At 42.3% G+C, this 24,189-nt stretch overlaps 1 protein-coding gene across 3 annotated transcripts in view; it reads left to right on the top strand.

Moving 5' to 3' along the window:
* CACNB4 (calcium voltage-gated channel auxiliary subunit beta 4) overlaps positions 1-24,189 on the top strand; it is a 252,585-nt gene that overhangs the window by 151,563 nt on the left and 76,833 nt on the right. For all 3 annotated transcript variants that reach the window (XM_061608779.1, XM_061608781.1, XM_061608780.1), the window contains 2 exons: positions 15,901-16,020; positions 20,473-20,595. In XM_061608779.1, the coding sequence (XP_061464763.1) occupies positions 15,901-16,020; positions 20,473-20,595 (243 nt within the window). The remainder of the gene's footprint in view (positions 1-15,900; positions 16,021-20,472; positions 20,596-24,189) is intronic.

Here is a 24,189-nt window from a genome sequence, read left to right on the forward strand (position 1 = left end):
TGGCCCAGAAGAGAAGGTCTTTATCTGAAATGGCTGTAGCATGGTCTGTGTAATTGTAACCATGTGATGGTGAAAAGACTGAGAGATAAAAGGATGTCAGTGTGTGTGTGTACTTGAACCGCTTGACTGTGTCTGGTGATATTTTCCAGCTTGAAGGGACTGCAGAAGCAGCTATAACTGGAATATGAATATTACTTTCACATTTTGTAATGGGCTCTTAATAGTGATACAAGAGTTGTGGACCTGGAAGTAGCAAGAGAGAGATGCGGAGTACCTCCAAGCCTGGCACGAGGTGAGAGAGTGATTTCTTTTTCTTTTCCTGAGTCCTCCGCAAGGGCTGGTTGTTCACTCTGGGCTGGCAGGCACTCAGAGGTGACAAGAGGTGCTTGCCACGTCTGAGTATGTCTAAGCACAGCATGAGATGAGGGAGTGACCCTGCGTTTCCAGAGGAGTGGGAGGTGGAAAGGATGAGAGCAGGATGACGGGCATCATCTGAGCATGTCCCACCATAGCCCTGCATGAGGTGAGAAGCTTACACCTCTTTCTATATGCGTCATATGACTGGCAGGGAGGGGAGGAGTCGGGGCACCCCAAAGCCACAAATAATTGGTTGGCTAGTAAGGGCCATCCAAAATTTGTGAATACAGCCTTTATGGCTATCGATGATGGGTTGTATTCAACTAAGTCCTACTCAGAGTAAACCCATTGAAATTAATAAGTTAGTCATATCTATTAACGTCAGTCAGCCTACTCTTGAGGACTAGGATTTAATACCACCCGATAAGTGCCAGTCCAAGATGTTTCGCTGCCTGAAGCAGATCCCAATTGACCCTCCTTCGACCCCCAGCCAGACCTTATCCTTTTAAGCTTTGCTTCATCATTCATACACCAGTTCCTCTCTTCCTTTGTACATGATGCCACTTGAAGCAGGTTGCTTCACTCTGTTACATGGCAGGGCCAGCCATGATAATGGAGTCCCTGTGTATTCTTAAAAGACTGTGTTTCCTTCCTTAGCCCCTTCCTTGATAGCAGTCTAACTTGTCTTGTCAACTCACAGCTGGAGGAATTAGACAGATGTACATGAAATGAATGCACTTATGTGCCTGCTTTAATCATTAGTGAAGACATTTCTATAGGAATTCTCCCCCCCCCATTTCCCACCAGAAAAAGTTCCCATGGAATAAATCTACTTGGGTAGTTGCACTGAATGCTAATAATAGACATCTTTCTTTCTGTAATTGTGTGCTAACCTAAAAATCAATTTTTGAAACTCTTGTGTTAGTGTAAATATTGGCTGTTGATTTTTTTAGCAGACTCATCAGATCAGATAATTGTTCTAGAAATGGCTATCGAATCACCTTTCGACTCATCACAGAAGAGTGACTTTGGATACTCTTTGATGTCGTTTATTATCAGCGATGACTGAAGCATTTCTGCTGGCACTGGGCCAGTCATTGCTGGGGCTTGATTGGTTTTTGGGCCATGTTAATGGATTGCTGAATCATGTAGGAAATCCACTAAGGAAATCTTAGTCTTAAAAGATAAATATTTATACGGCCTGTTAAGATAAACAAGGATTTGGTCCACTCACTGAGGGATCTCTTGGTTTGAGGTGTACTTGAGAACCCAGCATGCTTCACTCAGTAAACTATAGCTCACCAGATGTCTTGTAAAGCCTCCACATAAAATTCTGATTGGAAGGAAAGACCCCAGCACTTACAGGTCATATAAATAATTTGAAAACGTGAAGCAAGTCAATAGAGACAGAAAGCATTTATCCTGTGAGTGTGAAAACGCATTTTGATACATGCAAAAAGAGGTGTAAGCCTCTCATCTCATGTAGGGCTAGGATGAGACATGCTCAGAAGACACCCATCATCCTGCTCTTATCCTTTTCATCTCCCAGTAAGAAAACATTCCTAGTAATGTGCCCATGGAAATGTTACTTTATTTATATTTTTACATTTATGTCCCACCTTTTCTCCAAGGACCCCAAGGTGGTATACATGGTTCTCCTCATCCCCCATGTTATCCTCACAACAACTCTGTGAGGTGGGCTAGGCTGAAAGAAGGTGACTGGCCCAAGGTCACCCAGTGAGCTTCATGGTGGAGTCAGGATTTGAACCCTAGTCTCCCAGGCTCCAGTCCATCATTCTGACCATTACACCAAAAGCCTGTTACCTTGCCTCTTTTTGTTGTACTCTTGGTGCCCCAGAGAGAGGGAGAATCCTCAGTCACGATCAATCAATTCTGGTAGCCTCAGTGAGAGCGGCTTCAGGCCATCCATGTCCAACAGAGGAAGTTGTGTGGGACAATTGCCCCTTCAGACATTACAGTGCTGCGCTGCCAGCCAATGCAGGCACAACTAATGTTATGTTTGTCTGATGATTATCTTCATAATGGTATCCAACTCTGCCTCAAATCTACTGAGGTTTATTTTTGTTCCACTGTTGAATCAGAGAGATTGTTCCATATGTGAATCTGTAGTGTCTTTCCTACAAGAAAACAGATCTATTATAAGAGCTCCAGTACCACCAAGCCCTTTTTGGACATTCATGTTGGGGTAAAAAGAATGCTTGCAACTGGGGAACAGGGTGGAGAGTGACACCTTGGTGGCAGCCCTCCAATCTACACACATTCATTAGAACACCTTAAAGAGAGCTTTCTTCACAGTATTCTCAGCTGCATAGAGAGAGGTCTCCTTTCTGTACAGCTATATGCATGAAAGGTGCTTTTCCGATGTTTTAATGAATGTGTGTAGGCCAGGAATGGAGTCCACTGCCACAGTGTTGCTCCCCTCCCAGTGCTTTCACTTTAATCCACATGAACATCTGGAAAGTCTTGTACAGTTTTCTGTTCGCAGGAAGATACTTGCCTGCTCTAATATCCAGTTATTACTCTGTGGTAGTCCACCCAAAATGGGTAGGAATTTATGGGAGAAAGTGACAAGTCCTACCTATAGATAACCCCATTTCTATATCTGTCCTCTTCCTTTACACCCAAACTCCTTCCTTGCCTCTACTCTACACCCCCATCTTGCTTTGCATCATAATTTTCTGTATCTAACTAATAACTGGATTTAGACAATAGCTGTTCGCTGGATTTTGTACATGACACAACAGTTGTATCAAGTTTAGAATTATATTGTCATCACGGAAAGCATGTAGAATAAGTTGTTTGCTCTTGGGTCTTTTGAGTCAGATTGCAAGAGGGGAAAAAATGCTGTGTAGTTGTTACTAACACTGTTTGCAAATTTATAATGAAGGCAACGAGTAATCCCGCATTTTATCACTTGAGAGTTTAGCTTGGGTGATAATTCATGAAGAAACTAAAGGAAGGCCAAGTTGCAGATATCAAGAGGGAAACAAAACAATGTTTGCTTAGTTTGATTTCTTAAGTTTGAGTCTTCCTAAAATGCCGCCTTCTTGGATTTCCACCCACCCTGGGGGTCTGTAATGTAACTGACAGTAAACTAGATTAACATCTAACACAGCATCTTAGAAATGCTGTCTTTCTTGAGAATACGCTGAACAGTTGATATCTGCAGTACACAGCCATTATCTTACAGCAATGTGAAATATTTTGTTGTGTGATTTAGTCTATTGAATCCACGTATTAGGAAGAGATGTCAAACACCTTAACATTTTGAAGACTTGGGTTTTTTTTTTTTTATAAGTTTCAAAAATTGAACTTCTGAGAGAAACAGAAATGTATACTTCCTTATAAAATAAAATAAATATGTTACTACTTATGAACAACATATGCATTATTAGCACATTAAATGCCTTTGTTTTATTAAAACAGAACAGACAGAGCAAGTGTTAGAGATGGAGCTGCTACACTGTCAGGTATATAAGTAAAAACTGAGTGTTTGCCCGGGGGGGTGTCTTTCTCCTCTCCAGGTTGTGAAAGCTTAGCAGTGCCTCCTTGTCTTTGCATGTCATTGAAGAAATGTTCTGCACTTTTTGTTTAAGATGAGAACACTCTTTCAAACGTGTTCTCCACAGATGGTGAAATTAAACACAGCAAGAGAAAGCCAGATTGTCTCTTTTGAGAGTTGGTGATATTATGAGGAAAAGGTGTGAAATGTCTGTTTGACAAAATGAACACTCACAGTGGCAACGGACTGGGAGAGTTAATGCAAGCAGAAATGGGTGCCCTCAGAAGTGTTCCAGATTTTCCTTGCATCAGGAATCTGATCAGGCTAAGACTCCAAATAACTGTATGCATTAATTTGCTACTTGGAGGCAGGTGGTAAATCTTCAGAAAACCAGAGTATGTTATGCAGTAAGTGTGACAAAGAGAGTTGCTGGACTCTGAGTACATTTTGAAAAATCTGGACCCATATGTTGCCTGCATGCATCAATTTGAGGAAATGTTGGTAAGGCAATATGTTGTGGCTTTTCAAAGATGGAATTCTTCCTTTTTTAGTATTATTTCAAGGGTCATACTGCACGTTATTCCAGAAAGCAGTTGCTTTAGCTACTTGGACTGTTGGGTTTTCTTTAAGCCTTGGATGTACCTTTCAGCAGCTTGGATTGAGACTTTATTATACACTTTGATTGGGAAAGCCTGCCCATTTCTGGAAAGAGAAGCAATATTCAAAGTGCCTTTAGCAATTTTGTAATATCTGTAAGAATGACACAGAATGAGTTGTTTTATTGTCTGGTAAGCACTCTTGCTCCAAGAAAAAGGCCAAATTCAAGAGACAAAATCACTTGGCCCATAACTAGATACGCAGCTCTACCCCTGTCTCTGATGACTTAGAATCTCTGCATTAGGAATTGTGAGGGAGAACCTGGAGGTGATGGTTGACTTGAGGATCTTCTTATATACTCCTATTGCATTGTTGTATACATAGTGTAGCAGTACCTAGAAATAAAACCAGTGTTCCTGCACTATATATTGTACGTGTTTATTATGCTCTTTGATTTATTATCTGTAGGTCATAATTTTTCTTTGCCTGCTGTTGAGTGTAGGTAGCTTGTAAAATAGTAGCAATAATGTTTGGCGTTTTTATAGGCCTTTACATCTTTCAGAGTACTTTATGGACCTTAATTAATCAGCTGTTATCTTTGGAACCCATTTAGTCCTATATTCACAATTCCAGAGCTCTGTTAGTTACACTCAAACTTCTGTTCTGTACTTGGAAGCCCTTCTCAGAAACCTGAGTATGATGCTTTTTTATTAGTTCTTCTTACAATTTGTATGGTATACTTAATAAAAAAGTTTTTTAAAAAAAAAAAAACCCATATATATATTTGGTTTATACATGGTTAAACAAGTCATCTTGTTCATTCAAACATTACATTATGACAACATATACTCACTATGTAATATGTCATGTGCTCCTCCTGTGTCTGAGGCCTGATTGAGACATTACAGCTCCATCTGGAGGCTGCTGAAAAATGCGCCACGTGGGAGTCACAATGTTTGAAAATGGTTCGCTATATGGATTGATGCTCATAATTGCATTTGGAGAGTCTCCACACTAGTACTTGCATGGTTCTGGTAGGCACCTGCTGTTGTGAAAATTTTCCATTCAATCAGTGATATTCACATGGTGAGCCTTTTTCAGACATTATGGATCCCACGTGAAGCATTGAAACATGAAGTGCTGCCATGCAAAAATTTTTTTTGCACCTTCTATATGGGGCAACAGCATTTGAATTAAACTTCTCAGTTCCTCTCCTTTAGAGAACCCAAATACCTCTAAGCTTGAGTTCTCCATATTCCCAAATGTTTTCTCTTATTCAGTCCTCTGTCTGATCTAGTCTTCTCCACATCCAGCCTTATTTCTTGGACATGACCCATTGCTGGGATCTTGATAATGGGTGGTATTCAGTGCTAGTCCTAGTCAGAGTAGACTCATTGAAGTTAATAGACATTGACTAATTTATAGTCATTAATTTCAGTGGGTCTGCTCTGAGTAGGACTTAGTTGAATATAACCCATGTATATTTTTTCTTTAGTTTGTTGCTCTGTTGGATCTTATCCTTTGGATCATCTACCTAGCCCTGTTTCTTGTGAAATGTCATCCATACATCCATACGTCTCTCCCAGTAGGAGCCCAAGGTAGCAAACAGCACTAAAAACACATTAACACATCATAAAAACAGACTTAAAATATATTAAAACAAAGCAACCATTAAAAACGTATTAAAACAAAACATCTTTAAAAACATTTTGAAAAAGCTTTAAAAACATTTTTTTAAAAAAAGGTTTAAAAACATATTAAAAAGCAATTCCAACACAGATGCAGACTGGGATAAGGTCTCTACTTAAAAGGCTTGTTGAAAGAGAAAGGTCTTCAGTAGGCACTGAAAAGATAACAGAGATGGCATCTGTCTAATATTTAAGGAGAGGGAATTGCAAATGCTAAGTGCCATTACACTAAAGGTCCATTTCCTATGTTGTGCAGAACAGACCTCCTGATAAGAAGGTATCTGGAGGAGACCCTCACCTGCAGAGCTCAGTAATTGACTGGGTATATAAGGGATAAGAAGGTCTTTCTGGTATCTTCGACCTAAGCTGTGTAGGGCTTTGTACACCAAAACTAGAACCTTGAACTTAGCCTGGTAGCTAATAGGTAGTCAGTGCAATTCTTTCAGCAGCAGGGTGACATGTTAGCGATATCCTGCCTCAATGAGCAGTCTCACCGCCGCATTTTGCACCAGCTGCAGCTTCCAGACCAACCTCAAGGATAGCTCCACATAGAGCACATTAGAGTAATCCAGCCTGGAGGTTACCAGTGCATGGACAACAGTGGTCAGGCTATCCCGGTCCAGAAACAGCTGCAGCTGTCTCACCAGCCAAAGCTGGAAAAAGCTACTCCTAGCCACTGAGGTCACCTGGGCCTCTAGTGACATAGAAGGATCCAGGAGTACCCCCAGACTACGGACCAGCTCTTTCAGAGGGAGTAAGACCCCATCCAAAGCAGACAACTGACCAGTTATCCGAACCCGGGAACCACCAATCCAAAGCATCTCTGTCTTGCTAGGATTCAGACTCAGTTTACTGGCCCTCATCCAGCCCACCACCGAATCCAGGCAGCAGTCCAGGGCTTGCACGGCCTCTCCTGATCCAGATGTTACAGAGAAATAGAGCTGGATATCATCAGCGTACTGCTGATACCTTACCCCTAATCTCCTGATGACCTCTTCCAAGGGCTTCATATAGATGTTAAACAGCATGGGGGACAGGATGGTACCCTGCGGCACCCCACAGCACAACTGCTGGGGGGGGGCAAAATACAATCACCCAATGCTATTCTCTGAAAATGACCCTGAAGATAGGATCGGAACCACTGTAAAACAGTGCCTCTGATACTCATCTCTCCAAGCCGGCCCAGAAGGATACCATGGTTAATTATATCAAAAGCTGCCCAGAGATGAAGTAAAAATAACAGGGTCACACTTGCCCTGTCCTTCTCCTGATAAAGGTCATCCCTCAGGGTGATCAAGGCCGATTCAGTCCCATAACCAGGCTTAAACCTAGATTGGGATGGGTCAAGATATTCTGCTTCATCCGAAAGTACTTGCAATTGCTGCACCACAACCCTCTCAATCACCTTCCCTAAAAAGGGTTTTTTTTTTGCAAACCAATGGGTCCAGGGTGGGCTTTTATAGGAGCAGTCAGATCACCACTTCTTTCAGGGAGGCTGTAACCACTCTTTCTGCAACAATGCTTTGATCATACCCTGGATCCTCTCAGTCAAACCCCCTCGGCAAGCTTTAATAAGCCAAGAAGGGCAAGGGTCGAGAGGACACGTTGCTGGCCACATCATCACAAGCACCATGTCTACGTCATCAGGCCGCATCAACTGAAACCGTTCCCAAGAAGTTGCAGCAGACATTGCACTGGACACCTCACTGGGGACTACAGTAGATGTGGATGCGGCATCAAGATTGCTATGGAGGTGAGCAACTTTACCCTCAAAGTGCCTTGCAAACAATTCATAGTGGGCCTCTGAAGGGTCTAAAACTCTGTTTCCTGGAGTCGATGTCAACAGACTCCTGACAATACGGAAAAGCTCCATGGGACGGCAACTTCAGGAAGCAATGGTGGCAGAGAAGTGAGCCTTTTTTGTCACCCTTACCGCCGCACAGTAGGCACGGTTATGATGTTTTACTTGTGCCTGATTAGCCTCACAGCATGTCTTTTGCCACTTGTACTCTAGCCTTTGTTCAGCCTATTTCATTGCCCTTAGCTCACTGTTGTACCAAGGTGCAAACCAGGCTCCACAATGCTGGAGAGGGCGCTCAGGGGCAACTATGTCAAGAGCCCGACGTGCCTCGCTGTTTAATAGCTTGACAAGGGCTTCAACAGGGTCACCTGCTCTATTTACTGGGAACTCCCCCAGGGCATTCAGGAATCCAATGGATTCCATTAGTCTCTGGAGGTGGACCATCTTAATCTATCCATCACTCCTGCAGGGGAGGATCAGATCCATGTTCAAACTTCACCAGGACATGGTCTTACAATGACAGTGGGGTGACATCTACCCCCCTATCTCCAGAACACCCCTGCCTCCATTCTGTTTCCTGACTCCTAACAGAGCAGAGCAGAGGGGGCTGTCTCAGTTGGTCTACAGGTGAGGACATATAAGCAAGCCAGCTTTCAGAGAGCGAGCGAACAGGGAGAGCAAATGGGAGTTTGCCAAAGGAGTTCGACTGGGGAGGTCAAGGGGGAGGTCCTTAACCCCCCCCCAAAAAAACCAAATTACTAATTATCTGTGCACAGCGCACCGCATACCAGTGGGACTCTCAAGTTTACCCTGTAGTAGGACAGGACAAAGCACAGGTCACTTCAAAACAAGTAGTTAGAAACAAACAAAAGATAGAAGAGAGTATGAACGGGAAGGATACTCCAGTGGTTGTGACCTGCAAGGTGTGTGCCATGTTTGTTTTCTTGCCTGAGAACAACATGGCGTACATGTGCAACAAGTGCAAGCTCGTGGCACTGTTGGAAGAAAAAGTGAGAGGCCTGGAACGGCTGGTGGCCACACTGAGGACTATAAGAGAACATGAAGAGTTCTTAGACAGAACACTGGAACAACAGCAGCAGAGAGAAGTGGAGGTGGAAGAGCAACAGCATGTGGTAGCAGAAGAGGGGACTACTTTGGAGAGGAACAATGAAGTGGAGGAAACTCCGTGGGAAAGGGTGACAGTTAGGAGCAGAAGAGCTAGAAGCCACCCTTCACCAGTGGAACTATGGAACCGCTTTCAACCATTCAAGGATTAGACTGGAGGACAGCCTGTGGTGGAAGAATTACATGAGACTCCGTGTGACAATGAGCAAGAGGCTGAAGCTCAATCAAGCAGGGCCAACGAAACCTTGCCCCACAACAAGAAGAGAAGAGTACTAGTAGTGGGAGACTCCCTACTGTGAGGGATCGAAACCCAAGTATCCCTAGAAGATCGGTGGACTCGCCAGGTATGCTGTCTACCAGGAGGACGGATTAGAGGTGTGACGGAAGGGTTGCCATCATCAAGCGCACCGACAGGTATCCCTTTCTCCTCATCCATGTGGGAACAAATGATACTGCCAAACGGAGCCATTCACAACAGCAGTAATTGATGATAAAATAAGCATCCTAGCATTGCTAAGTTAATGAATGCCTGTGTTGGGATTGAAGCCCATTATCCTAATTTATCCAAAGGTGACAGAACTGAGCTTCTTTTTAAGGTGTAATTCTGTGATTTCATGATGGATTCTTCCTTTGAGGTTGTTTTTCAGTTCAACCAATGTTGAACTCCCATCTTATCCGAACGGAGTAAATTATTGCAGCCTGTTTATGCCAGAACTTGCTACGTTTTAAATCTGACTGCTTCAAGAACTTCTGGTGACCACACTGGCTCATCCTTAACTGAGGACCTTCTACAACCTACTGTAGCAGTCCGCAATCCATGGAACTGCATAATATATAGATCTCAGCATCAGCTATTTATTTATTTTTGTTTTATTTATTTATTATTTGATTTATATCCCCCCTTCCTCCCAGCAGGAGCCCAGGAGCTATTCCCACTCCCCCTGTCCCCCCAAAAACCCTCAGTTTCAGTATTTTGGAACTGGTGTTGACATGCCACATTCTTAACCCATCACAAGGAACAGTTCAGTTTAACAAGGCTGTTAAGAAAAGAAAAACTAATGTGGGCTAAAATGGAGAGTGAGGACATGTTGGCCAAGCCATGCCCTGGAGGTGCTGCAGTATGCCATCCTTGCAGACAACTTGGGGGATGGGCAAATGAGAGAGTCCAAATTGTACATTGCTAGATACAGGGTCCCATAAAGTTACTTGGATATAGTGAAGTTCTTTTTCAATCCTGCTTAAATGGTCCTTTTGAAGGGTGATTTGGCTGTCGGATGTTCTGTTTACTGCTGTTGACTCCTTAATTTTGTTTTGTTTTGCACACCTTTGGAGGGGCCAGTTAGTCAGCTTCATGCTTTAAAAATCATTTTGATTACGTCACTCTAGAATCAGCATACAACACTGCTTATCACAGCAGTGAGAAAAGCGGTTTTAAATGGACTTCTTTAACATGAAAGCTGAGTTATCACTTTTTTCTTTCTTTTCCTTTTTTTAACGCGTATCTTTCACTTCATTCTTTTATGTCAAGTTCAGTTTAAAATTGCTATAAAAATGTAATGCCTCTTTGCATTGGCAGTCACTGGATAACAGGATTATAGCTTTTGACAGACAGCAACATCTGCTGTATTATAAGATGGGAATAATGCTGCCATTTTAAATGTGCAAGGGGTTTGTTGCATACATTCATTGAAAGTAAAAAAAACCCCACAAGCTAGTGATGCAAGGCAAAAGAAAAACACACCTTACATGTAGGACCAAATGTTATGAGAATTTTGATTTATACTCCACTCTTCAAACACAATAAACATTAAAAACACCATAAAAACTAAGAACATTTTTACACGTAGGCTAGGGAAGCATCATCTTTTAGGGCTTCAATAGTTGCATTTTAAAGAACTGATGGGAAGTAATGCCCATCTTCCCATCAGATTGAGGGTTTTAATGGTGATATCCTTTGCATCATACACAAAATGCACTAATTCTGGTAGACAGTACCACTTGATTAGGCTGCAAGTGCCTGTTGAGCAGCCCAATTCGTAGACCTGCCTTATGACAACTAAAGTGTCACTCTGTGCAAGGTGATCAGGCCAAAAGGCCAATGACCTGAATCAGTATAAGGCAACTTCCTATATAAAGAGGAATTCCCAGCCCCGAATAGCTTATAACCTAAAACTGGATGTGGTATAAGGCACCACAGATGGCTTTCTTCCTTTTCTGTCTACTCCTGGTATTGATACAACATGGGAATAGTGTTGCTGTGTTGCGTAGGATAGAGCTTTCCTTAGGCTATTGGTGCAATAGTGCTGATGTGATGGTGGCTGCTGCAGCCCTGGTGCAAGGTATGTGTGTGTGTTTCTTCATAATTTGTCTGCAACATGAAAAATATGCAAGATTAAACAGTAAGATACACTGTATCACCCCACTCAGCACCTTGCAGAACATTGCCTCAAGACTGTAAAATCAAAAGAAGCACGCAGCAACAAAAAAACCCAGATAATAGAGGTGTCTGAGCATTGCCATTGTCTGAGCAGAAATCTTTTGCTGTCCCCATATCTGAGCATCCATGTCCTCATTCCTATAACACATTAGCTTTCCAAAAGATTCCTTGCAAGTGGGATCAAGCCCCAGGGTATGATCTGAAGGCACATGAGGCCACCATCTTCCTGAAGCTAAGCAGGTCTGGGGCTGTTCCGTGCCCCAGTGGGTGACTTCATGGAAGCCATATTCATGCCACCTTAGGTTCCATGGTGGAAGACAGGCAGGATACAAATGTAAGAAAATAAAAATAAATTAATTTGTTATGTTCTGATTTGTTCTAACACCCAATTATTTGTCTTTTTCACGCTCCATGGTATGTGCAAAGCTGTCCTCCAACACCACATTTCAAATGAGTTTATTTTTCTCTTATCCACTTTTTTCCCCTGTCCAACTTTCACATCTATACATAGAGATCAAAAATACCATGGTCTGAATGATCCTGACTTTAGTGTTCAGTGACACATCTTTGCATTTGAGGACCTTTTCTCATAGCTGCCCTCTCCAGTCCTAGCCTTCTTCTAATTTCTTGACTATTGTCTTCATTTTGGTTAATGACTGTGCCAAGGTATTGATAATCCTTGACAAGTTCAATGTCCTCATTGTCAACTTTAAAGTTACATCAACCTTCTGTTGTCATTACTTTAGTCTTGACATTCAGCTGTAGTCCTGCTTTTTTGCTTTCCTCTTTAACTTTCATCAGCCTTCGTTTCAAATTATTCCTGGTTTCTGCTAGTAGTATGGTATTGTCTGCATATCTTAAATTAGTGATATTTCTCCCTCTAATATTCACATCTCCTTCATCTTGGTCCAATCCTGCTTTCCGTACGATGATTAAACAAATAGGGTGATAAAATACACCCCTGTCTCACACCCTTTTCTATTGGGAACCAATCGGTTTCTCCATATTCTGTCCTTACAGTAGTCTCTTGTGCAGAGTATAGGTTGCACATCAGGACAATCAGATGCTGTGGCACCCCCATTTCTTTTAAAGCATTCCATAGTTTTTCATGATCTACACAATCAAAGGCTTTGCTATAATCTCTGAAGCACAGGGTGATTTCCTTCTGAAATTCCTTGCTCCTTTCCATTATCCAATGTATGTTTGCAATATGATCTCTGGTGCCTCTTGCTTTTCTAAATCCAGCTTGGACATCTGACATTTCTCGCTTAATTTATGGTAAGAGCCTTTGTTGTAGAATCTTGAGCATTACTTGCATGGGATATTAAGGCAATAGTTCGGTAATTGCTGTGTTCCCTGGGATCCCCTTTCTGTGGAATTGGGATGTATATGGAACGCTTCCAGTCTGTGGGCCATTGTTTAGTTTTCCATATTTCTTGACAGATTTTCGTCAAAATTTGGACAGATTCAGTCTCAGTAGCTTGTAGCAACTGTATTGGTATGCTATCTGTTCCTGGTGATTTGTTTCTTGCAAGTATTTTAAGAGCAACTTTCACCTCACATTCTAACATTTTTGGTTCTTCATCATACGGTTCCTCTGTGAATGATCTGTCATCCTGGCATCTCTTTTATAGAGTTCTTCAGTGTATTGCTTCCATCTTCCTTTTATTTTATCTCAGTCAGTCAGTGTATTCCCCTGTTGATTATTCAACATTCCTATCCTTGGTTTAAATTTCCCTTTAATTTCTCTAATATTTTGAAATAGGGCTCTTGTTCTACCTTCTTTGTTGTCCTCTTCTATTTCTTTACAATAACTATTGTAATAGTTCTCTTTGTCCCTCTGTACTAGTTGCTGTATTATTATATGTAGGGTTCTAACTGTGTTTCTGTCTCCTGCTTTTGCTTTTAATCATTTAGAGTTTCTTCACTCGTCCATTGAAGTCTTTCTCTCTTTTTAACTAGAGGTATTTTTTTTTGCATTCTTCCCTCATAATGTCTCTGACTTCAATCCATTTTTCTTCTGGTTCTCTGTCAACTAGTTTTAAAGCCTCAAATCTGTTCCTTATTTGAACTTTATATTCTTCTGGGATGTTATTTAAATTGTATTTTGGCATTATGATTGCTTTGTTGTTCTTCTTTAACTTTACTCTGATTTTCAATATTACCAGTTTATGATCTGTACCGCAGTCTGCTCCTGGTCTTGTTTTCACAGAAAGTATGGAACTTCTCCACCTTCTGCTTCCAATAAATTTGATTCCTATATTGACCATTTGGTGATGTCCACATGTACAGCTGACTTTTTGGTTGCTCAAAAATGTGTTTGCAAGAAACAAATTAGTGGCTTCACAGAATTCAAGAAGTCTTTCTCCTGCTTCATTTCTATCTCCTAAGCTCCATTTTTCCACAGTTTCTAATTCTTCTTTGATCCCTACTTTTGCATTCCAATCCCCCATGATTATCAGCACATCTTGTTTTGGTGTGTGATCAATTTCTTCCTGTACTTCTGCGTAAAATCTCTCCAATTCTTCTTCTTCTGTGTTTGCTGTTGGAGCATAGACTTTGGATGATGGTTATGTTAATAGGTTTCCCGTTAAATCTCATCAATATCACTTGCACATATCTTGCATTATAGCTCCTAATTGCTTTTGCTACATCACTTCTCACTATTAAAGCAACCCCATTTTTCTTAATTTCTCATTTCCAACATAAAATATTTTGTAGTTGTCTGATTGTAAGTGTCCCATTCCCATCCATTTTAATTCACTCACGCCAAGTATTGTAATGTTGATATGTTCCATTTCTTGTTTGACAATTTCTGACTTTCCCTGGTTCATGCTTCTCACATTCTATGTTCCTATTGTGTATGTTGTGCAACTCCGGACTCTCCTTTTGCATCTGTGCACATCAGCCTCTGGGCTTCCATTCGGCTTTCATCCAATGGTATCATTAGTCACAGCTTTGTTCTTCCCCAGTAGCTCATTGAGTGCCATCAGACCTGGGCGTCTCATCTTCCAGCACTATCTCGTGTTGCATTTTGGATACTCTGTTCATAGGGTTGTCATGGTAAGAGGTATTCAGAGGTGGTTTACTATTGCCTTCCTCTGAGTCTGGATGTATCTTAGTCTGGTGTCTCAGCTTTGAACATTTTGTGTTGGATGACCCTGCTAGGAGTCTAGCCTCTTGGTCTAGACTCCTGATGGCATTGCTCTCAGCTTCTTTGACGCTCTCAACCCCCCTGAAGCATCTACATATCAAACATCTTCTTGGTTTTACAGACTAACAGACATAGTGTGATGATGGTGACCTTACTGTGGCTGCATTCAGATGTCATGCTAAAACATAGTTCAGTGCAATAGGTGCAAGACACAACAAGCTTTGGGCTCCTGTGCTCTCCTCACTTCTCCGTTGGGCCAAGACAAGATCCAAAGCTTTTTGTTTCCAATTTCAGTTAAACACATTTCAGTGTGTTGTCTAAACCTTAAACTGTGGTCAGCATTAACTTTGGTTTGTTTAAACAAGATAGCTCCATAACCCATGTTTTGAAGTTGGCTTGCCTCAAACAGACCATAGTTAAGATCAACCACAGTTTCTTGGGTTTAGGCTACACAGCAGATTGTCATTATTCTAAATCAGAAATGAAAACCTCCTAACTCCTCATGCCATGCTGGAGGATGGAGAAGTATGCAAGCTGAAGGTATGCCTAGGCTCTTTCATGGCAGAATAAACCATGATTTATTGTGACAGGCAAACTGTCACAAAGTGTTTTTGTTAGTATGGGTTGTTAAATTGGTTGCGTCCTGATGTCACATTTTGGTGTCCACAAGTGAAGGAGGCAAAATTCTGGGTACTTCTACTGTTCATGTCTAAGACTGCAGCACTGCATACACTTCACAGGGTGTAAGGCCCATTGAATTAGCATGCAGTAGATTGCACTGCGTGTGAAAAACAAGTACACAAATAATACAATTTACTCAGAGAAGTTCACTTTACTGATTCCTGTTATGCGCTGATTAAATTTGACACTATGTAACCTTTTCAGTAGAGGGATGATTGCCATTCTAAAGCCATCATCTAACAAGATTTCAGTCTTGTAGTAGGTTATGTGCTGTGTCCAATTCTGCTAGGACACAACCAAAGATCCAGAGTCCCTTAAATATATAATTTCTTTAAAATAAAAAGAAAACAACAATAAAAAAGCTACTCTGTTATGATAAAAATCTGCTCAAGTATTTCTTTGTCAAAATAATAAATAAAACATAAAGCTGAAATGTGGTTTAAAATAAATCCATGACCTTGGGTGATTTTTCTGCATATTTGGCATCTTTCTGTACTCCATCCATCATTTTTGTTAATAATGTCTTTTTCTTTTTAGGGATCAGCAGATTCGTACACAAGCAGACCATCAGATTCTGATGTATCTCTGGAAGAGGACAGGGAAGCAATCCGCCAGGAAAGAGAGCAGCAGGCAGCTATTCAACTTGAAAGAGCAAAGGTGTTTCTCTCTTTCCTTCTTTCTCTCTTTTTTCCCTCTGTCCACCCTGGCCAGTCCTAAAAAAAGAGGATGCAAATAGGGTGGGGGATCCAATGGCAGAGTTAGCAATTTCCTGGGGAAAACTTTGCTCATAATGCTAATCCTTTGCCTAGTGTTGCAAGGATAAGCCTTGGGCTTATGTGCTTCCTTCCCCTTCTCTAGTGCAGCCAGGAGATCAGAAACTTTTACTTCCATTTTAGATTAATCATAGTTTAGCATTACATCCAAAATCCTAAACTATAGTTAATCTTACTATAATTTGTCAGAACAAGGCACCTTCATAAACGGTGGTTTGAAGCTGGCTTGTTTCAACAAACCATAGTTAAGATTAACTGCAGTTGGTCTTGGTTTAGTCAACCCAGGAAGCTGTAGTTAATCTAAAGGTACCTCCAGGCTATCATTATTTTGTGGGAGAGGGTAGAATTTTAAGTTTGTGGAATTAAAGTGGACTAAGGGCTCTGTTATCCTAGCACAAGAAATCCACTTAAAAAAGAAACAGGCTTTTTGCAATTTGAAAAGTGATGAGGAAATACATTGAGAAGTGTGAAATAAATGAATGGTTAATGAGAAGATTTATAAACATCCCACAAGTAAACCTGGGTGAATGCAGTACAAATGATCATTGTAGTGTAATGCTGCTTTTGGCAGAGAGGGGTGATTTTTACAGGGAGTACCCAATCAGCACTCTGGACAGCTAGATGGGGAAGAGGGGGGAGTTGCTTTATAACTTATCACAAAGGGCAGCCAATTAGAACTTTGCCTAGTTAGACTCTTCTGTGGTTGATTAAGTTTGGATGTTTTGTACTGTGACTATGGGTCAACAGATAGCTCACTGCTCAAAGAAGTATGTTTGTCTGTGCCATTAGTAAGTACAGTGAATCAAGGCAAAGATTTTCATTATGGCCAATAGTGAAGAAAAATCACAATTTGTAGGAATTTTGATATACTTGATAATAGATGGCAAACATAATTTGGAAAATGTTTCCTATGTGATGCTTTGTACTAGGATGTCAGTACTAGAATATAATGTGCGTTAAGAGTAATCCGTTGCAGTGTGGCATATAATAGAACAACTTTTAAAAGGGTGTGTTGTTAGCTTAAACTGGAATTTAACAAGAGTTTCAAAGAGTGGTAAAAACCAGTTTCAGAAATGACGTTCAGTAAAAACCCTGCCTGAAATTCCCTTTGATATTACTTTATGTCTGTTTAAATGCTGGATGAGGGGACTTCAATGAATATTTGTTGTGATGCTGGGTAGCACTGAGGGTCCTGTTTCCCACTCTGTGTGGAACCCAGCCAACTGCGTTCAGTCAGATGTCCACAAAACTTTAAATGAAATCTCTATGCATGACTGTGGGAAGAAGCTGGGTCCATGTTGGTGGCACAGCACATGTTTTAAACATAGGAAGTTTTGGGCTCAGTCTCTTTTAATCAGAGCAGACAGTTGTACAAGATGGATTGATGACCTTTAATGAAGTGATATAGCAAATACAAGAAAAAGAAATCAGAAGCCCTTCCGAGTGCTGGGCTTTAGACTGTGGCTATGGCACATGTTGGATTTGTGGAATTCTTTGCTGCTCATTGGGGTGTGATTGTTCATGCAAATCTGTTCAAGACAAACCCTAGACCCCATGAATTTATACAAAATAGTCATGTCTGTGGCTGTCAAGATGATGATTTTTCAATCACTGTTCCTAAACTTTAGATCAGGAATGGGAGTCTGGCCCTCCAGATATTGTTGGAGTATAACCCCCATCTTCTCTGACCATTGGCCATGCTGGCTGGGGTGATGGTGTCTAACAACCTTTGGAGGGCCACAGGTTTCCCATCCCCAGTTTGGATTGAACTAAAGGATCAGGCTGAGTAGTGATTTGAGGTGTTGTGGAAGGGGAATACTGTGTTAGGCAGATCAGGGGTCCCAAACTGTGGTCTGCAGACCAATAGCGGTCTATGAGTTTCATTCAGGTGGTACGTGATGTGTCTGTAAAAATAAAATTAAAAATCATACAGCATCTAGCATAGTGCATTATAATCACTACAACAGGCAGAAAGATCTTTAAGTGATCCACCAGATAGAACCTCAGTTTTCAAGTGGTCCATGGGGGGAAATAGTCTGGGAGCCACTGAGGTAGATAATTGATCTGAGTCACTGACACTCCGGTCTTTAACATTATTGAGTTGAATCCAGAGGAGGATCTCTGCACATCAAAGGAGTCCTTCTATTTGTGGAAGGATCTTTGATCCAGTGGAATCTTCTGTGAATGGAATGAGGGGAAAGAAACCTTTCCCAGTTCCCTCGTCTGCCACCTCCCATTCTGCTCCATGATCAGAAGGATGACTGTATTCTGTAGAAGAACTCTAACCCTCTGGAGCAGATTTTTTGGCTGGGGAAAGTTGGAATTGCCTCCAGCCCCTTCTGGAGCATTCCATTCTGTGACTGGAGCGCCACTCACGGGTCTCTAGATTCAACCCATTCCCTGGAAGTGAGTGATTTGATTTAAAGTCAGTGGATAGTGTATTGTATTGCGAACATCTATAAGAGTGGAGTAAAAGGCTGATAAGTTCTGCTCACCTTCACTAACAGCCAAGGTGCTTGACATTCTCAGACAAATTAGCATTTGAGAGCAGTGGTAGTATTTGCACGTTTCATCTGGGACTATCCTGCAGAGAAAGGTTGACAAACTACAGCAATACCTCAGTTAACGAAGTACATGCATTCCTGGACATTACTTCTTTAACAGAAAATTTGGTACCAGAGGTAGGAATAACATGGAAAGGCTAGAGATAGATTCATACACAACAAAAAAGAAGAGCAGTTCAACATATTTCAGCAAACGTTTTATTCAGAACTAACAATACGCATGTCTGAAATGAAACAACCAGGTCAAGTAACCCTTGCATACAGACTACTTGAAGGCTTTTTCCAAAATGCATCCAGGGATGCCTGCCTTACCTTTTTTTCTTTTACCATGCAGCATTTTGCTATAGCAATCTAAAGCTTGGAGCACAGTTCTCTTCATGGTACACTCGGGCAGGCAGGCAAAGGGTAGCTACCATCACCCTGTGCTTGGTCTCTCTCTCCCTCTCTCCCTCCCTCTCTTCCTCTCTCCCTCTCTGCCCCCCTCTCCCTCCCTCCCTCTCTCCCTCTCTCTCCCTCTCTCCCTCCCTCCCTCTCTCTCTCTCTCTCTCTCTCTCTCCCCCGCCCCCCGTACCAGCAGACATTTCTGCAGCAAACAGAGCTATTACAGAACTGCCTCTGCCACCTGTCAAGGGAGTGCCATTCTGTCAAATTGTGAGAAAGCTGTCTGCAGCAGCCACAATCCAGTGGTCAAGGAGCTGTATCCTGACTATGTCAGAGTGTTTCCCTCACACACACCGAGCGCACCCAAAAAATACTTTATTAAAAGGAGCTTCTTTCCTGGAAATTTTGTACTAAGGCTGGATAAAGTGGGACTATCCTTTATTTTTTTTTATAGCAAATAATATAAAACTTAAAACTTGTTCTCTTGCTTTTTATTCTTCTCTGGGTAAGTTATGCAGTTAAGATTAAGGACTAAGTGTGCTTCTTACATGAAAGAACCATTAATGTGTACATGGCTTTGGGCTGGTTTATGCTTTCATGTATATCACTTGACTGATGAGTTGTATATGTGGGTGAGTTACCCCAAATAGAACTTTTCATATCCATTCAGACAATGCATTTTGATAAAGTCATTTCACACATACAACCATGAGTGGTCATCAAATGTTGAATAATCAGGTAAGATGCATAATTGTGTGAACTAGTCTTAGGAGAAGAGTTGAAAGTAGGGAAGTAATAGGAGCCTTCAAAACTTCTCTAATAGCTACTAAACTTTCTGTGGTGGCCCCCAAATTATGGAACAGCTTACCGGACGAAATACGCCTGGCGCCTACGGTTCTTTCTTTTAGGCGCCAGGTTAAGACCTGGCTGTACTCCCAGGCATTTTAATGTTCAATGTTTTATGTTTAATGTTTTAGTTTAATGTGTTCCTTTCTGTTACTGATTTTATTCTATATTGTATTTTAATCTCGTTTTGTACACCGCCCAGAGAGCTATTAGCTATGGGCGGTCTAGAAATGAAAATAAATAAATAAATAAATAAACTGGCCATGTTTTTTGGTTTGAGTAACATTGGGCTAATTTTGTATAGTACTCACACTACAAATTCAGCCTCAGTGTCAAGATTTCTGTCTGTCTGTGTGTGTGTGCCTTGAACCAGCATGGGTTGGAAGTAGGTTTGAAGCCTTGTTCTCTGAGCTATTGCCTGTGCTTTATAGACCATGAGTCTCCTGGTACTCAGGTAGCCCTTTTCCCTTGTTCCATCTGCTTTGCATGACTGATCACTTGCTCATTCCTGGCCCTGTATAACAGAAGTGTGTTTCTGTTCCCAGTCAAAACCTGTAGCGTTTGCTGTTAAGACTAATGTGAGCTATTGTGGAGCCCTGGATGAAGATGTTCCTGTACCAAGCACTGCCATCTCTTTTGATGCTAAGGATTTTCTACACATTAAAGAGGTAACTGGACAGTGTAATTACTCTTCTTATCTGCCAATAGGTTGAGCCTGAACAGTTAGCTTTGAGCCATGCAAGATATAAGACTGAGCCTCAAAAGCAGCCAGCACTAACAGAGCATATGTTTGATTAGAGAGTGACATGCAGGATCATTCATCCTGATCAAGGTTGTAAATGGCACTGAAGGTATGTATCTGGGCAACATGAAATTCTAGACCAGTGAAGCAACATCAGGACCCAATGGAGCTTATATTCATTCATGTGTGTTACAATCAAATGTGTGTTACCTGACCTTAAACCATAGTTAAATTAAAAGAGTGCACTGCAGGACTTTTTCACTTTTTGGCAGCCAATGTGCCACAAAGGTTAATGTATGAATTGGGCTTTGGTGCCATATCTCTGGGTACATAAATACCTAAGAATTTACTTCTGATGTAGTGGATTGTCTGCTTCTTGCAATCTGCATGTTAGTGACTTATCAAACTGCAAATCATATCTCAGTTGTGTTGCACCCCATGCTCAATCCTGTTAATCCAATGTATTTCACCAGTATAAATATATATATAGTTGCTTCCATTTTAATTATCACTTGTACAGTGTAGCATTGGCTATAATGATGCTAAGACATTCATGTCACTGAAGACAGTTCCTCCCCCTGTTGAGTGGGAGCATCTCTACCTTTTCCTAAATATGAATAGATGGAATCAAAATTCTTAAGCCTTATCTTAGAAATTATCTTCTGGCTTTTGTATAGACTTGTTTTCTAAGGTACAAACGGGTGTAGTTGTCCAGGGTCTCAGGGGGATCTTAGACCCCTTACATTTTTGAGAGCAGGGTCACAGCAGGATCCCTATGTCTCCAGCATCCTATGAGCCAATCAGAGTGAAAGGGAAGTGTGTTAGCCACTGAAAAGAGTCTTCTAACTTGCTTTCTTGTCCTTTCCTGCTGATTGGAGCCAATCAGAGTGAAAAGAGGTGAGTCAGCCACTGAGAAGAATCTTCTCAGTAGCTAACACTCTCCTCTTTCATGCTTATTTGCTGCTAGGATTGTCTGTTGTGGAATAAGGCATTAACAAGGATCTCATTCTCAACTCAGCAGCAAAAAAAGGGGATGAGAGGGGTGTGGCTGTGACTAACATGAAGGGACCCTGCATTTCTGAATTTTCAACTACACTACTGGGTGCAAATGTATATCACTTACAACAGGGGTGGAAACCCTGTGGCCCTCCACATGTTGTTAGTCTCCCACTTCCATCAGCCACAGCAAGCATGGCCAATGGCCAGAGATGATGAAAGCTGTAGTCCAACAACTTTTGGAGGGCCACAATTCCCCTGCCCTGGCTTATAGCATGATCATATCCATGTTTATAAGGGAATTTATTTTTATTTATTTATTTATTTATTTAAGCTTATATACCGCCCGACTAGCAACAGCTCTCTGGGCGGTGAACATTAAAAATACAATAAAAATAACACAAAACTGTACACAAAACTGTACAGTCTAAAATCAAAATATAATAATTTAGAATTAACAGGAATTAAAATGCCTCAGAGAAGAGAAAGGTTTTAACCTGGCGCCGAAAAGATGATAGTGTCGGCGCCAGGCGCACCTCCTCGGGGAGACCATTCCATAGTTCGGGGGCCACCACTGAGAAGGCCCTAGATCTTGTCACCACTCTCCAGGCTTCCCTATGAGTCGGAACCCGGAGGAGGGCCTTCGTAGTAGACCGTAGTGTACGGGCCGGTTCATATCGGGAGAGGCGTTCCGACAGATATCGTGGTCCCGCGCCGTATAAGGCTTTATAGGTAAGTACCAACACTTTGAATCTGGCCCGGAAGCATATTGGAAGCCAGTGCAAACGGGCTAGCACAGGTGTTATATGCTCAGACCGCTTAGTTCTTGTTAGCAGTCTGGCCGCTGCATTTTGCACTAGCTGTAGCTTCCGAATCATCTTCAAAGGTAGCCCTACGTAAAGCGCATTGCAGTAGTCCAGACGCGAGGTTACCATAGCATGTACCACTGATGAGAGGTCCTCCTTACTCAGATAGGGACGTAGCTGGGCTGCCAACCGAAGTTGGTAGAACTCATTCCGGGCCACCGAGGCTACATGAGCCTCAAGTGTGAGGGAAGAGTCTAAGATGACTCCCAGACTACGCACCTGTTCCTTTAGGGGGAGTGTAACCCCATCCAGGACAGGGTATATATCCACCATCCGAACAGAGAAACCATCCACCAACAGCATCTCAGTCTTGTCAGGATTGAGTCTCAGTTTGTTAGTTCTCATCCAGTCCATTGTCGCGGCCAGGCAACGGTTCAGCACGTCGACTGCCTCACCTGAAGAAGATGTAAAGGAGAAGTAGAGCTGTGTGTCATCAGCATACTGATGACAACGCACTCCAAAACTCCTGATGACCGCCCCCAGCGGCTTCATATAAATGTTAAAAAGCATGGGAGACAGAACCGAACCCTGCGGGACCCCACATTGGAGAACCCACGGTGTCGAGCAATGTTCCCCAAGCACTATCTTCTGGAGACGACCCGCTAAGTAGGAGCGGAACCACTGCCAAGCAGTGCCTCCAACTCCCAATTCCGCAAGCCTCTCCAGAAGGATACCATGGTCGATGGTATCAAAAGCCGCTGAGAGATCAAGGAGAATCAACAGAGTTACACTCCCTCTGTCTCTCTCCCGACATAGGTCATCAAACAGGGCGACCAAGGCAGTCTCAGTGCCAAAACCAGGCCTGAACCCCGATTGAAATGGATCTAGATAATCGGTTTCATCCAATAGCGCCTGGAGCTGGTCAGCAACCACACGTTCCAGGATCTTGCCCAGGAACGGAACATTGGCTACTGGTCTATAGTTGTTAAAGTCCTCTGGGTCCAAGGAAGGTTTTTTCAGGAGTGGTCTCACTGCCGCCTCTTTCAGACAGCCAGGGACCACTCCCTCTCGTAAAGAGGCATTAATCACTTCCTTGGCCCAGCCAACTGTTCCTTCCTTGCTAGTTTTAATTAGCCAAGAGGGGCAAGGATCCAGTACCGAAGTGGTCGCACGAACCTGTCCAAGCACCTTGTCCACGTCCTCGAACTGAACCAACTGAAACTCATCCAACAAAATATGACAAGACTGTGCTCTGGATACCTCAGTAGGATTAACTGCTATTAAATAGGAGTCTAAGTCCCGGCGAATGCATGAGATCTTATGCTGGAACTGTTCAGCAAATTTATTACATCGAGCTACCGATGTATCTGCCGTATCTTGTAGGCCTGGATGAAGTAGGCCACGAACCACTTTAAAAAGCTCCCGTGGGCGTGAGAGAGATGACTGAATAGTGGCGGCGAAATGTTGTTTTTTTGCCGCCCTCACCGCTCCTACATAGAGCTTAGTAGAAGCACGAACCAGCTCATAATTGCATTCGTCGGGAGTTCGTCTCCATCTCCGCTCAAGCCGCCTCCTGTCTTGTTTCATCGCTCTCAGCTCCGGAGTATACCAAGGAGCTGTATGAGCTCTACATAGGAGAGGGCGCGCAGGAGCGATCGTGTCAACAGCCCGGGTCATCTCTGTATTCCACAGATCGACCAGGGCTTCGACAGGAACGC

This window comes from Rhineura floridana, chromosome 2, assembly GCF_030035675.1.
Source record: "Rhineura floridana isolate rRhiFlo1 chromosome 2, rRhiFlo1.hap2, whole genome shotgun sequence".
NCBI lineage: Eukaryota > Metazoa > Chordata > Lepidosauria > Squamata > Rhineuridae > Rhineura > Rhineura floridana.